Genomic DNA, 15721 nt, shown 5'->3' with positions numbered 1-15721 from the left:
CTCAGCCAAGCACCACAGATTAGTCATACTTGTATGCACTATACCGGTACTTAATACCGAACACCAAACCTACAGAGAACTAGCAGGGCACCCGTGCTTCGCTACGTCAATTAAAAGATAAAATTATTTTTGTGAAACATTTATAATCTAAATCCTACCAAAATTGTTGGAATATTTTTTGAGATTAGGCATGAAAATTACTAAGTTATAGTAGTTGAATTTTAAAAATTAAAAAATAAAAATTACTAAACTTGGCATGAAAATTATTAAGTCAAATCATTCAAATAATTAATTGATGTGTTGGAAGTGCTCTGTAGAAGAGTAGTCTAATTGCAGCGAATTTTGTAGGATATGGAGCAGGGCTTAAGAGTCACCCTCAACTTTATTCATTGGCAATTAATATTTCCCGTTGACAGTTATCAAATTAGCAGTGATCATGTTATTTTTGCTTTGGCAATTGAAGATTAAATTCCAAATTAGGTTGATTTGGTATTTGATGACTCTGGTATCCATGGATCTCTTGCTTATTCTGGAATTTTTGGCATAGCCTGTCGCTTACTTTTTGTTTCACTTATCCAAAAGTGTAAAAGCAGCCAAGTCCATTCATAATAGTATAACATTTATTGCAGCTGATTTCACATGTCGTCGCTCCAATGGTAAAGTTGCGTAACTGTAAAAACCAAATTTTTCAGTAGAAGAGAAAACAACTTTGATCGGTCCTGGCAAATCAGGGTTTCACTAGTTTCACCCACTAACTGTTGCATTCTTATTCATTTCTAAGCATTTTAACATGTGATCTGAGAGATTAATTTATTTTTCCTACAGTTACGTTGAAAAGTGGCCATTGCTGCACTGATTACAGAACGCAAAGAATCACTTTTCCGCTCTAGTGGGGGAAAAATTTTTCTGCACTCCAGATTTGCAACATGGCAACGCAAAATACTTAGTAGGTTATATGGAGCAACAGTGCAGCAAAATCAAAATGAAGTTGGTAACAGTGACTGCTGTGGCTGCTATAGTGAGCAGAGGTGCAACCAAGCACAACGCGCTAATTATTAATTATATATTATAACGAGAACAGCAACAGCACAGTGCCACCACAGCACACACCACACAGCCGCCTCGCCATTCAAACACACATACATTATTCAGGCAATTTTACCCATAATTACCCACTTTTCATATTCAATGGTAACTGTAGGAAAAACTTAATGTGAAATACGTGCGCAAAGTTCCTCTGCTGCACTCAAGAAACCATTCCGCCCTCGCCTACGGCTCGGGCGTAAACGTTTCTTTCGGTGCAGCAAACTGTCACTTTGCGCACTAGTTGCACAAATAACTATTTCAATTTAGGCTAGAAAAAAACACGCAGTTTTACCATGGTGGAAAATGAGATTCAAGCATATTTTATTATATGCTGTAAAGTTGTGTATCTTCCAATTCCCATTTTTACTCATAGTTTTTAACAACTAAGAAGAGTTAGAAAACTTCAACAAAGTTTTAGATTGGCTAAATCAACAGTTTATTGTATCTTATGAATAATACCATAATTGAAAAAGTGAAAAAATATAACGCTTACTTAATTTTAAGAATACAATAATAGTAGAATAATAAGAGTAATGATCCTGATCAATTTGTGATCATTATAATAAGAGTAATAGTAATTGTATTAATAATAGTTTTCAGGGTATGACTTTTATAATCATTAATTTATTAGGCTTCACTAATACAAAAATACTTGTTCATAATAATTATTCATCATTATGACTGTATGACATAATAATCATCATTTCTTCTGATAAGAATAATTGGTAAACAATACATAGGTACTATCAAACTATAAACATGAAACTATCTTCAACATAAATAACTAAATGTTCCACAAAGTTGAGAATTTAAAAATAAAAGTAATATGAAGCTCTATTCATAATCTGGTTTATCAGACAGGAGCTGTACATGTTTTTATAACTATGATAATAATTATTATGAACCTTTGAAATAACCTGTCATTACACAGTTACAACATATAAGTGAAACCACAGCATATGAATGGAAAATTATTAACTGAATGCTCATCAAGTTGAAAATTTTTAACATGAAAAATTCAAAGTTTGAACACCTATTCATATTCTGATTCATCAGATGCATTAGGTTCTGGTAGTGCATCAAGCACAGAAGCTGCAACAGGTAAATTGTTGTAATAATAATGATGGCTTTTTGGGATAACCTGATCATTACAAAGTTTCTTGAAGTCCTTCATTTTTGCAGCAGAAATACCCAACCTACTTTGATACGCTTGTATGGGATGAAAGTCCATTGAACGTCCTCTTTTTTGTTTCAGAGAGAATATTTTAAATTTAACCCCATCATATCCTTTCTTGATAAAAATGCTTTTAGGCTCTTCTTTCCTGTATTGCAGCCAAACGGCACTACAGAAAGGGAGGTTTTTGAAAGGCAGGTTTTCAGACTGGAAGATGTTTTTATTTTGATTAAAATTAATGAAATCATCATGAAGTAATGTAGTGACATTGAAGGGTTGAGGTTTAGAGCGTGCTGCTCTTATTAGTTGTTCCCAACCAAGAGGAGTAAATACTGGAACATGCTTAGACTTTTGTTCGATTTTGGAATGTATGGAATCGCATTCCATTTGACTATGACCGGGTTCAAAAAACCTATGGTCAATTAATTGAATTGACTGGTGATTTTTCACTACATTGAGGCACATTCAAGCAAAAGTTGTGTTCTTCTGTTGCCCTGAACAGCTATCAGACATCATTCTCACATGTTCTGTACGGTATTAGTCTTTGCCATTAAAAACTTGTAAATGATGGTCGAAATTTCTATACTACCTCTTTTGCCCTCTGTTTCGTCCCACATGTAGCATTCAACTTCTTGACTTCCCAAATTGTAGATTGTCAAGTTATAAACAGCAAGTTTTCGTACATAGTAGAATGACCCAGCAGCGCCTTTAGGAGTGTTGAGAACTGCCTGTAGATCGAAGTTAAAAGCAATTACTTTGGGATTTTTCCTTACAGCTTCTTTATCCTCATCTCGCCAATTTCAAGCAGCCTCCTTGCGTTTTAAATGTTGAAGGTAGGATTCTTCATCACCTGTCTCATCAACCCTTCCCTCATACACAGAACACATTTTGCACAAATCTTTTTTAGGCTTATGAAAATTAAGTTTGTATTCTCTGAAAATCCTCCTATACATTTCAAGCCCATATGCTTTTCTCCCAGACTCTATAGCCTTCTGTTTGTATAGATTATATACATGGTGGAAATATTTAGAGAACTATCTAAATATTTGTATTCTGAAGATTTTCTGCAATAGTGGGACTCCATTTGCGGAAAGGAAAGTATATGGCTTCTGATGAACTCTTCATCATTGTTATTCATCTTTTGAGGAGGGGGTTTTCGACCTCTTTGATCAGATTGTAGAACACCACAAGAAGATAATTTCTTAAAAGCACCTCTTACTAGGCCTTCTGTTACATTGAGAGGTAATAACCTATTATTACGTACAGACAACAAACACAACATGCGCGGTTTTTAACATGGAGATCAGCTGATCTCAGTAGCAAATTTGCGTATCTGGGAGATACGCAACTTTGTCATAGACGTAGAACGTGTCAACCAACTAAATTTTCCCACAGTAAAAGTGCGTATGTAAGATACGCAAACTTACTGTGGCAGAACTCAGTTCTTGTGTAGTTAGGTAAAAAAACAAACAGCTGTATATTGGTAGCGATGAGATACACTTACGCAACTTTACCACAACATGCTTTGATGATGCAAGATTATCACAAGCACTTAAGTCAAAATTGACGAAATTTTCAGATACGCAACTTTACCATTGGAACGACGATGTCCTAAACTGTACAATCATAAATATTAAAGTAGGTTTGTCTTGTGTTCTAATAACATCATGGAAGGAAATAGTCAATTTCAATTTCAATGGTATTCAGCAGATGGAATATTATGTTTTTTTCGATTTAGTTTTTAGCTGATTTTCAAACATGAAAATATCAGGCCCAGTAGCACAAAAGCATGTTCAATTTCAATCAGGATTAAATTTCATGAGAATTAATCAGAGCAGGGTTTTTTTTAATAGAAGGCTTCTCTGATTGGTTCTCGTGGTATTTAGTCCGGATTATGAATTAACAGACAGTGCAACTGTCTCTCTCAAGGCCATGGCTGCGTACAAACATTGAGCAACAGAGGAACCAATATAACAGAAGCTGAAGAAATTAGTCCCATTTCTATCAACTCACAATAACATTACATTCAACTACCATATGTTTGGAGAGATCGATTTTAAATTTCTTTTGCTATCATCCGGGTCACTTTCTGAACCTATTCTCCCAGATGTTCCATGAATACTTCTACAATGAATACATACTTCTGCAATGTTATAAAATAAGGTCGCCAAATTTGGTAACTCAACTACAGCTATTATAATGTTTTTTATCTGTTCAAACTTTCTTACGTTTTCAACAGACTATGGAATAGTTATTTGTGCAACTAGTGCGCAAAGTGACAGTTTGCTGCACCGAAAGAAACGTTTACGCCCGAGCCGTAGGCGAGGGCGGAATGGTTTGTTGAGTGCAGCAGAGGAACTTTGCGCACGTATTTGACATTAAGTTTTTCCTACAGTTACCATTGAATATGAAAAGTGGGTAATTATGGGTAAAATTGCCTGAAATCCATCAAATGTATATCTGTGTAATTTTATTATTGATAAAAACCTTAATTTATTGTCAGATTGAATAAAAATGTTGTTTAGTTCAGTTCAGTTCAGTTTCAGTTCTTCGCCACAGTCAATTGACCGGGGAATTGTCAAGTTTTATTATTAATCTCAATATTATTTATTTTTAATATAAATAATCTAATTGTCAAATCTTAATAGTTTTTTCGCAAGTGCTGGAAAGTATGTTCCTCTGTGTATTCAGAAACTGCATAATATGGCCTTACAATCAAGTATTTTTTTAATTCTGAGACAAATAATTTTTTGCTCTCAATAGTTTTGAGATGTAGCGGGAGAAGGTTGAAGAATCGTGATCCTGTGCAAATTGGAGATCTTCGAAATTTATCTAGTCGGTGCCGAGTGATATTCATATTGGTCTTATTTCTTGTGTTGCAGCTATGTTGATTTTGGTTATAATGTATAATTAATAAGTTGCGCGTTGTGCTTCGTTGCACCTCTGCTCACTATAGCAGCCCAGTCACTGTTACCAACTTCATTTTGATTTTGCTGCACTGTTGCTCCATATAACCTACTAAGTATTTTGCGTTGCCATGTTGCAAATCTGGAGTGCAGAAAAATTTTTCCCCCACTAGAGCGGAAAAGTGATTCTTTGCGTTCTGTAATCAGTGCAGCAATGGCCACTTTTCAACGTAACTGTAGGAAAAACTTTTTTCTGATCAGCTGCTACTTGAGGGACCAATAATCCTTTCTCTTGGTAGTTCAACGAATTTTCCCAGAGTTGAGACCTGTTCCAAAATAATGTTTTTTGTCGCAAGCACAATATATTCCTGATTTAATCAAAATCGTTAGAGCCGTTTTTGACATAGATACATCTATCCACAAACAAACATATTCAAACAAATTGCTTTCTTAGTATAATTTATTATTGACTTCAATGATTATGATTTCATTCAATGAGAGCTTCTTTCACATAATAATAACAACAGCTGGCATCAAAAGCAGAAATAATGTCAAACATGATTGAAATTGAAACAGTAGCGATCATCAACATAATTTTCTTCATCTGATCTAAGTAACCAGATTATAGTAAGATTCACATCAATGTGTCAGCATTGTTTGAAAGAGGAGCATTGATGCTATTAATGAGGAATACTGACAGTCAACGAACTGTTATACATATTCTCCAATTTTTTTTATTGAAAGCTACCTTATATTTTCTTTGGTAAAATAATCAATGTTTGGGAATAATTGATTCATGGGAAAAGCGCCTTACTTCTATGCAAGATATTTTCACATTAGAAAAAGCAACAACAGCTATTTGGCCGTTTTAATAAATAACCCCTTTCTTTTGCCCAAGTTAAATTTTGGCCGAATTTCCTTACTCTTTATAAACAGATTCCACAACGGACACTTCTGAAGTTTTTAAAATACCCCTTTAAGCAGTTTTCGCGATCTCTCGTATATATAAACAAAATTAGTCTTGATAGAATAGGATCAATGATAGAAGCAACTCCCGTCATAAAAGTTTGTTTTATGAAAATTATATATACTCCCAGGAATAGCTCTGATTGAAGCAGCAGTGCCCAATCAATTTGTTCTCGATAAATGCATTTTAATTGATTCTTCAACTTGGTGCCAACCTAATGAAATAATCTCAGCTTAATGCCAACCTGACAAAGTTAATTATTGGTCGCCAGTTATCAACTGTTTCGAATAGGTACTCTCTCTAGATTATAGTTCTATAGTAACATATGAAATAGACATTTCAATATTATAATAAATTAAGAGATTGGGAGAAGAAGAATACGGTATACATGCTAAAAGACGAACTTTAAACCCTTAAAACCACCCTTAGAGTTGAAATATCGCCAAAATATTTCTTAGTGAGCACCTAGGACGTATAAGGAATCTATATTCTAAGTTTTGTTGCAATCCATCCAGTAGTTTTCCAGAAATCGTGATCAGTGAGTCAGTGAGATAAGCATTTTATAAGTATAGATTAAGAAAAATGTTATCTTAACATGGACCAAGAATAGGTAAGATTTTATGTTTCAGTAAATAACTCACCCTGTATTGTAGCGAAACGTCTCATATTATAGCAAGCCACTTGTTAGGTCAACCTCTATCCATAGCACGAATAACAACCAATTCAGGGAGATTTGAATTTTTCTTGAAATCCATGAATTAACATGCACGCTGTTATTTGATTATAATCATCCTCACGAAAATAGTCCTATTGAAATTGGAACAAATGAGTGCGACGTTGCGCAATAAGAGTTGTTCAACGTTGTCCACAGCTCAACAAATATTGTTCAAAGCATTTAGCTGTGATCACAGCTGAATGACAAAACAATGTAAGTCGACTGTGTATGTGCATGCTTGTTCAGCCTAAGAATTTTCATCTGATTGACTAATTGTCACCAAAAGTTTATTCTCAGCCAATCTGAGGTCAATTCTAAGTCACTGAGTGTCGGCCGACTATCGGTTAAGTGTGAAAACGGCCGATATATGGTTTGGAGAAAGTTCAAGGGTAACCGTACGTTTTTTTATAATTGGAAAATGAACAAAAATCATGCACCAAAAATGTCAGTTGGATTTTGACTTGGAAATCTTCCGTCCAATAATATGTTAAGAGCTAGGTAGTGCTAGAGCTGCACTTTTCTTTAGAAGAGCAAAAAGAGAGCTGCAGTACAGTATTTGAAAATTCTAATATGCTAGTAAGTCTTCCGAATATTTAATAGTGAATTTTAGAGGTAAATCACTTCGAGTAACTATTGCTACTATATATTGTTTTCAACTTGAAAATGATTGTGTCAAAATAATTATTGAGATCAACAACTTTTGACAAATTTCAAAATTATTTCAACTTTCATAAGAATAGTATATTTTGCGGTAGAATACCGCGCATTGTTGTAATGATGGTTCAAACGGCCTTGTTCAGGTATAAGTTTGATCTATCTCTTTTTAATGTTTAATCATTTTTATTTGTAAATTCAGTTTACAAAGAAATGGATAACTTTTCAAAACTAGAATAGAAAATGGGCGCCACAGTTGAAAATAACTTTTTTCTGAATTTAAATGAGTCCATTAATATCACAGAATACACCCACTGATAAAACCGTTAATTGATAACACCTATTAAGGAAAATCTTGTGAACAATACAAACATGGTTATCTTCTTTTTTTGAAGATTCATGCAAACCGCCTGGCGTTTCAACAAACCTGAAACAAAATGTTAATAATTCAATTATCATAGAAATCACTAGTACCATCTTTATACTTTTTATTAAACAATACCAGTTTCAGCACTCATGCCATTTTCACTTTTTGGCAATTGAAGGTGGCATAAGTGCTGAAACTAGTGATGTTTAATTAAATAAAAAAGGTATAGAGTATAGAGAGGGTATATTTCTATTTTAATTAAACAGTTCAAGTTGCCCTATTAAAATAATTTATTGGAAAATATAAAATATTATGATTAAATTAAAAAAAAAAACTAATAAATCAGCCTGCACACAGGGACAAAAGTAGCTTCCATTAGTTGCCGCGGGAGTGCAAATTTGGAAATTTCCGGGACTAAAAAATGTATGTTTACGTGACATTTGAAATTCTGAGACAGCTAGTGGAAGCTACCATAGTCCTTGTGTTCAAGCTGAGATGAAGAGTATTAGTTTATGTTATAAAAGGAGATTTGAAAGCTGAAAATTTGAATTAAAATGTTATTTTGTAGTTGAACATTAAATGAAGATAGAAATCAGTAATCCGTTGTTGAGCTCTAGAATATTGCTGAATGAAATTCGATTCAAGATAAAGAACAATGGAATGGAAATTTATGAATTTTCCGGTGACTGCAAAAGCTGGCATCATTGTACCAGAATGATATAAAATGTAGAACACATTGTTTATTGGAGAGAAATGAATTGCATAGTTATGCAATGCTAATAATATCATAACGCAGTATTGAATTTCATGGCATAATACTCCATAAACTCAAATATTTTGTAAATGGGTGGAAATATTCGACTTTTATCTCATTGGCATGGATCAGTTTAATCTCTCATCAGATTCATGAAATAATAATATAAATATATAATCCAAATCAGTACATCCTCAACAAGAAAGACAGCAAACCATTAAAGGTTTATCCTTGAATTAATAAAGTCGAATTATAAGCAGTGCACTAACTAGTCATTTATTAGTAGTTCTTTGAACAGAAGACCTCACGCAGTTATCTTGAACCACAGCCTTTTCTAATAGAATGCCATGCCCTAGGGAGAATAGTAATGTTGCAAAGTAGAGCTGTCAACTGGTCAGACCGAGTTGAAAGCGGTGAAAAGTCAAGAGATATAGTTCAAGTTGTAGTTAATAATCTAGCCAAAAGTTCATAATAGTTATTTGTATATCTAGAGAGAAAAGTACGGCTTTTTCTCCCTGAGGGAAAAGTTTGAAGCCCGGGGCGAAGCCGAGGGCAACAATTTTCCTGAGGGAGACACAACATTTTCCACTCGTGATATACAACACATTTTTCCTCCACCTACATTTTTATATAAACTGCAAATAAAATAATATAAAAAAAATTTACGTGACTAGTCCAGTAACAATGTGTTACAACATAACCTAAAAAGTAAACAGATGGAAATAATCACAATTCACTGTCGGTGGTGAATTGTGATTATAGCTATAGAATTAGCGCTATACGCTATCTGTCGGCAAAAGTTGTAACAACAATGGCCGGCTCACATGTTCGCGTTCCAAATTTGAATAATTGATGGGAAATATTTGTTGGCTGGTATTTTGAATAACATGGAATATTAGAAAATATTTCTAAATTTTTATAGTATACTAATATGAAATATGTAATAGGTAATTTTAGCTTACAAAAATATATTTTATATGCTAATCAAATTTCTGTTTGAGATATTTAATTTAGTTGGCTCAATGACTACTTTATTATGCTTCCTCATCTGAGCTTAGACCTTCTAACCTATTTCCAATGTAAGTTTTTAAAATAGAGATGCTTCCCATGTTATTTAAATTGAGTTACTTTTCCTCCCTAGGGAGTTTTTCCGTTTTTCGTCCCGAGAGCGAAAAAGTGACACTATAGTATTTATGTTCCTGGGAGTAAAGTAAGTACTTTAAAGAGTAGGTGGAGGAAAAAATTGTTTGATTAGTCGGTAAGCATGTTTGATGCCAAGTTTGTTGCACATCTCAGTGGACTTGGACTTGATTAACTTACTCAGTAGATAGGTCCATCATCGAGATTGTCATCAGAATCATCTAGGTAGCCCTCTCCGTTGTCGAAATAGTTCTGATTGTAATCGGTTCCATCATCCATCTCTTCATCGGCATCCTCCCATTCTCCACCATCCTCTTCTTCATCTCCCCTTTCGCCTTCGTTGCCTCCCTCTTCTCCTTCTCCTTCCTTGGGTTTTGCACTGCTCTCGGCACCTTTTCCCTCATCATCGTCTTCCTCTTTCACCTCTTTCTTCTCCAATTCGTCCAGACTAGAATAAAAAAGAAGCAATAATTTCAACATTTTCGCATAAATAAAACCCAAATAACTACTGTAATATTTCCTATACTATTAAACGAGCAATTTCTGTTTATATGTTTAGATGTTTATATATCTGTATGTGACCGGATCTCGAAAACGGCTTAACGATTCTCACAAAATTTGGAACAAAGTAGGTTTATGATATAAAAATTTGATTGCACTAAGTCTCAACCCTGGGATAACTCGCTGAAGGACATTAAAAGGATAAATACGTCCTTGGAAAAACAGCTGGAAATTTTGTCGTCTGTTGATGATGGAAGTGAGTGAGCGAGTGCAGGTGTGTGGAACTGAGACAAAATTATGACTCAGCTGTTGAACTTTTGTAATCATTCAATCAGTGCCGGTTGTACAAGAGCCGGTTAAATTTTAATCCTGATTAATTCCAGTAGAACCCATTTGATAAGCTAACTTTTTGAAATGGTCTTCTCTGATTTGGATTAAAATTTAACATACTTTTGTGAGAGAAATTTTTGCATTCCTCTGGAAATTAATCTCAATCCACTGTGATTAGATAGAACCTTTCTGTATGAACTATAAATATATTATAATTTCTTCTTTCGTAATAAATGTTATATGCTTTTGTTCTCCAGAGCGGAGCTCGGTGCCCCGATATTGATAAAAAATAAACAAATTTAGACACAGATTGAATTCAACAGAATCGGTGATAGGACCTGATGTTTTAAAACTTAAAAACTACGTAGCTTATTGGTCAAATAAAATTTTAAAGGATCGCATTCTCGTTACTAAAGCACGGTCCATACATTCAAACTTATCATTCTTGCATGTTCATGCCAGACAGCTCTGCCATGAAAAACTGAATCGGATGGTTGCGTCCACACTCTCAATAGTCCAGTCAATATCATATTATGTCTATAACTATAAAAGACATGGAAAATGTGGAAGATGTGCTTGCAATTTAAATTGTAGTTCTGATTTTTCAATATATTGTTTGAATATATTCATGCGCGATTTCCTTTTGCTAGATACATGTGGCCCAAAAGCCTCGTATTTCAGCTTTAACTTTCAGCTTTAAAGCTTTAAATTTCAGCTTTAACCATCATCACCAACTTCACTGTCCTATCTCTCACCATGATATGGTTCATAATCTCATGAACTTATGTCATAGTGCAGGACAATGACATGTGAATGTGAGGACAATAAAGTTGGTGATGATGGTTGAAGCTGAAAATTAGGTTTTTTTCATAATTTAAGGACCATTGTTGTCAGGTGTACCTGAAAATCTATATGAGATAGAGAGCGCTCTACCTAGTCTAAGGTTGTAGAGCACAGAATTACGCCCAACGGGATTTTGAATTATACTTTTTAATGTTAACAATCGGAAGATATTGCTGATTGAAAACTGAAATTCATCAAATCATCATTAAAAAACACGGTACTCATTGAAGATAGAGAGCTCCGAATGAATTAATTTCATTCGAAATAAAAAGGGACAATGTGCAACTTACAGCAGAGTGACATGCTTGACGGGCCGTTTGCTAGTGGAGGGCGCCGGCGCCGGTCGCTTGACGCCCTTGGCGGCGGGACACAGTTCGGCGGGAAACAGCGTCCAGTCCAGAGTTAGCGGCGCCTCGGCCGGCGTGTGTTGGGGGTGCCCTGCGGCAACGATGCCCTGCGGCTGCGCGTCGGCCGCCACAAACACACCAGTGGCGCGCAGATGGGTGATGAGTGCGGCACGAAACGCCAGGTGTGCCGGCTTGGCGGAGGGTGCGGCCGCAGCGAACTCTAGCGGCGGAAACAGAGGCGGTGGCTGCAGAACGGGACCTGGAAGCATCTCGCCTGGCAGCAGACCTAGCTGGTCCACGCTGAACGACATGCCTCGTCCGCGACCCGCCATCTTCGCTCTAGTTCACCGCTAACTCTTTCTTCTTGTCGGGCTCTTTCTGCTTGTCCTTGTCCTCATCTAAGAAATCCTCCTGCAACAAATAAACCATTTTCTCACCAAAATTGGAGTTTCCTTACAAAAATTCAAACATAATTAAAAGTTATTGGCATAGTTCGAATTTACTTATACTATTATTATAGTATTAATGATTGAATACACTAATGAATGGTTCAATCGAATTTGTCATTCTGTGAGAAAGTAAAGATTAGCTTATAGAATGAAGTGAATGATATTGTGGTGGGCAATAATATCGGCTGAAGCTTCAATTTCCCGTAAACACTAACATCTGTAATAGCTGAGAAGACTTTACTAGATAAGTAGGATTATATGCATAAATACTGAAACAATATGATTCAAGAACTTTTCAACTTTGGAGCAAATAGTTGAAATGGCATAAATTAGCATGTAAAATTGATTATAGTCCAGTCAAGGAAGAGTTATAGAGGGAAAAGTTTGGGAAGACAATTTTCGACCCCGCAGTTCTGTTTAGGGTGGTAAGGAGGCAAACATATCAAAAGCCCCCACCCCTACCCCCTTTGCTAAGGGGGTGGAGGTGGTTCAAAGGTACCATTTTTTGGTTTCTCGCATATAACTCGAAAACTAACCATCTTGGGGACATGACTGTTCTATACAAAATTGAAGCTCACATAAATTCTTACAATACTCATCTTACAACTTTCTGTATTGATGGAAGAAATCCTTGCTGAGTATGAGCTTATAGAGGAATTCTCTTCAATTTAATGTATAATTTCACATTTTTACGCATTTCCCTACGACTGTTGCAGAAATATTTAAGAAGATAAGATCAAAAATGGCAAAAATTAGAAGCAAACGTGTTTTTTGAAAAATGTCACACCTTCAAGAGCGGATATCTCGAAAACTATAAGAGATACAGAGAAAATTGAAGGATGAATATTGTAGGAACTTATGTTAGCTACAATTTTGTATAGAACAGTCATGTCCCTAAGATGAATAGTTTTTGAGATATATGTGAACCAAAAACCAAAAAATGGTATCTTTGAACCACCCCCACTTCCTTAGCAAAGCTACCCCCTTTGGGTGGGGACTTTTGATATGTTTATCTCCTTACTACCCTAAACAGAACTGCAGGGTCAAAAATTGTCTTCCAAACTTTTCCTTCTATCCCCTTTTTGAGCATTCATTGCCTGGACTATTATGGTATGTGGAAATATATGTCGAATTACGCGTATTGAGTTTTATCACGCCATCGATCTCACAATATGATTGGTTCAACTTACAGGGTTGTAGATTACCCTGACAACCAGTGAACAGCTTGGACAAGTGGCTTCCTCTTCCCCTTCCTTCAGTTCAGCCTAAAACAATAAATTGTTGATAAGTTCATAATTTGGAATAACAATAAAGTGCACAATACTAGTAGGCGCCCCCCCCCCCCAGGGGTTAGGGAGCTCGCTTATCAATTATGATTTTAAAATCCGCGACTTTTATAATTATAAAATTTCAATATCACATTTACTTCTTATGGGTAATTATGTCAGAATCGAAATAACGTGTCAGGGTATAAAGGACATAGAACTTACAGCCTCTGTATAGCCTAATAACTCGTTTAACTAAAAGTGCAAAAAAGTGGAACACATCACCCATTTAATCAGATTTAATGGTTCATCAGATTTTTTTTATGTATGAACGTTATGGCGGCTGATGAATCAGAAGTGTTGACTAATGTACTAGCCTATATCGCTTTTACAATAATTCATATTTAATGAATCATCAAAACCAATGAATTTATTGGTTATTTGCTCTAGCCATGCGGCTCCAGCTCACCTCAACTCCAACTCCGCTCGAGCCGCGCGGCTTGAGTCGAGAATAAGGAATTGCACCTCAACAAATCCACAAACGGACATTATCCATTACAGGCCTACAGTCATTAGTATTAACTTACTATGCTTATGACTTATTTTGTCTCAAAACTATTTCTAGTCTGTGGGACCATACTATCCTACTACTATCATTGACTGTAAGACTGTCATATCTTGCTGGAATACCGTAATAGCCGACTAGCAGACAAGAAATAACTGCTAAATGTAAAACTTACTAACCTTTTACAATGATTTAACACATGTTTGACACAACGTTATTATTATAGTCATTAATAAAATAAATAAAAATAACTACTATAATAATTGTTTTCAAACAAACTGCGTTACTGCGATGTGTGCAATATACACAAAATAAAGTATGTATAATTACACTTATTACGATCAGTATTATAAATTATTGTATATAAATAAAAGCAGAACTCGTCTGCAAATTAAGAATAAACGTTTATAAAATCATATTTTACCTTTGTAATTTGAAATCTATCCCCGCATGGACAAGGATAGTAGTAGACTTCATCATCTTCATCGTATTCGAAATCTTCAATCTCTATCTCGTCGTGATATACGGTCATTAGCTTAATTTCATGTGAAACTCTAAAAGCATGAACTCAATAAAAAATCTCAATTAGTAAATAAGGTAGGGCTATTAATAATAATAGAGAATTATTAAATTTACTATACACATGCTTTTGAGGTTAGAATATTATTTATAGGTTAGGTTTTAATTTTTAGTCCAACCTTGGAAATTCTGTTGTAGCTACAGTTGGCTATCATGATTTATATTCTTTATTACTCAAATAGAATTCATACAATAAGATTAAAAATAGTCTATTGGAACACAAAAAATTACTATATAATCATTTTTTCTATTCAATTCCAAATACACATTATTAAGTTGTAAGCTGGTACCGCTACTCAGATTGAGTACTTGCGCGCCAAATTTTAACCGTTTTGTTGTTGCTTGAAATAAATTGCATTGAATTTTTACGTTGATTTTTACCAATACCTTATTATTTCATTCTTACCAATAGAATGTAAGACAGACTAACTTGGAAATTGAACAAAAGAGTCTGATACTGCCCTGGAATGAACCTATGAAGAAAGTAGAGCTATTAATAGTCCAAACTCTGCTATATAGAACTCAAGCAGCAATGAAAGTTGGCTAGAAGTAAAAATGCTTATTCAAACAAAGAATATCCTTTTACAAAATTAATACAAACGGTTATTGTAATCAAAAATTTATATATAATAATTTTTGAGGGCTTGTCCTTTGTCTCAACAAAAAAGACTTGTAATATAAAAAATAATCCTACACACTGGACATGGACAGAAATATTTCTCTATCACAGGACTATCCCTCTTAAAAATCACTGCATCCCTGTTGTTAGTCACAGAAATTTTAGCCTAATAACCGTAGCAATATTAATTTTGTAATGTAAAAAAATAGCCTGCATAGAGAAAAAATTTAAATTTAGATAAAGTTTGGTGAAAGGGACTCTTCTTGGCAAAAGCTACTATGTTGTGAATATGAAATACCGTATATAAAAATGAATTATCATGTCTTACATGGCTTCACTGCAGGGGTGAGTTTTGGCATTTTTTACGACTCTCCTCCACTCATCTTTGTCAGGTGTCAGCAGTCTTGGACTGACATTCTCTCACTTCCAATATATCCCTACTAAGTCCATCATCCATCCA

At 34.9% G+C, this 15721-nt stretch overlaps 1 protein-coding gene across 1 annotated transcript; it reads right to left on the bottom strand.

Moving 5' to 3' along the window:
- Positions 1–7668: 7668 nt before the first annotated feature.
- On the bottom strand, positions 7669–14779 carry LOC111046685 (DNA-directed RNA polymerase III subunit RPC7-like). The gene is made up of 5 exons (XM_022332293.2): positions 14488–14779; positions 13424–13498; positions 11728–12195; positions 9944–10211; positions 7669–7929 (listed from the first exon to the last, which is right to left on the bottom strand). The coding sequence occupies exons 3-4, from the start codon at positions 12114–12116 to the stop codon at positions 9944–9946; spliced, it is 657 nt and encodes a 218-aa protein (XP_022187985.1). The 5' UTR covers positions 12117–12195; positions 13424–13498; positions 14488–14779; the 3' UTR covers positions 7669–7929.
- Positions 14780–15721: the final 942 nt, after the last annotated feature.

The sequence above is a fragment of the Nilaparvata lugens genome, chromosome 7, assembly GCF_014356525.2.
Source record: "Nilaparvata lugens isolate BPH chromosome 7, ASM1435652v1, whole genome shotgun sequence".
NCBI lineage: Eukaryota > Metazoa > Arthropoda > Insecta > Hemiptera > Delphacidae > Nilaparvata > Nilaparvata lugens.
Note: the sequence above shows the minus strand (reverse complement) of the source record. Positions and strands in the feature narration are given on the sequence as shown.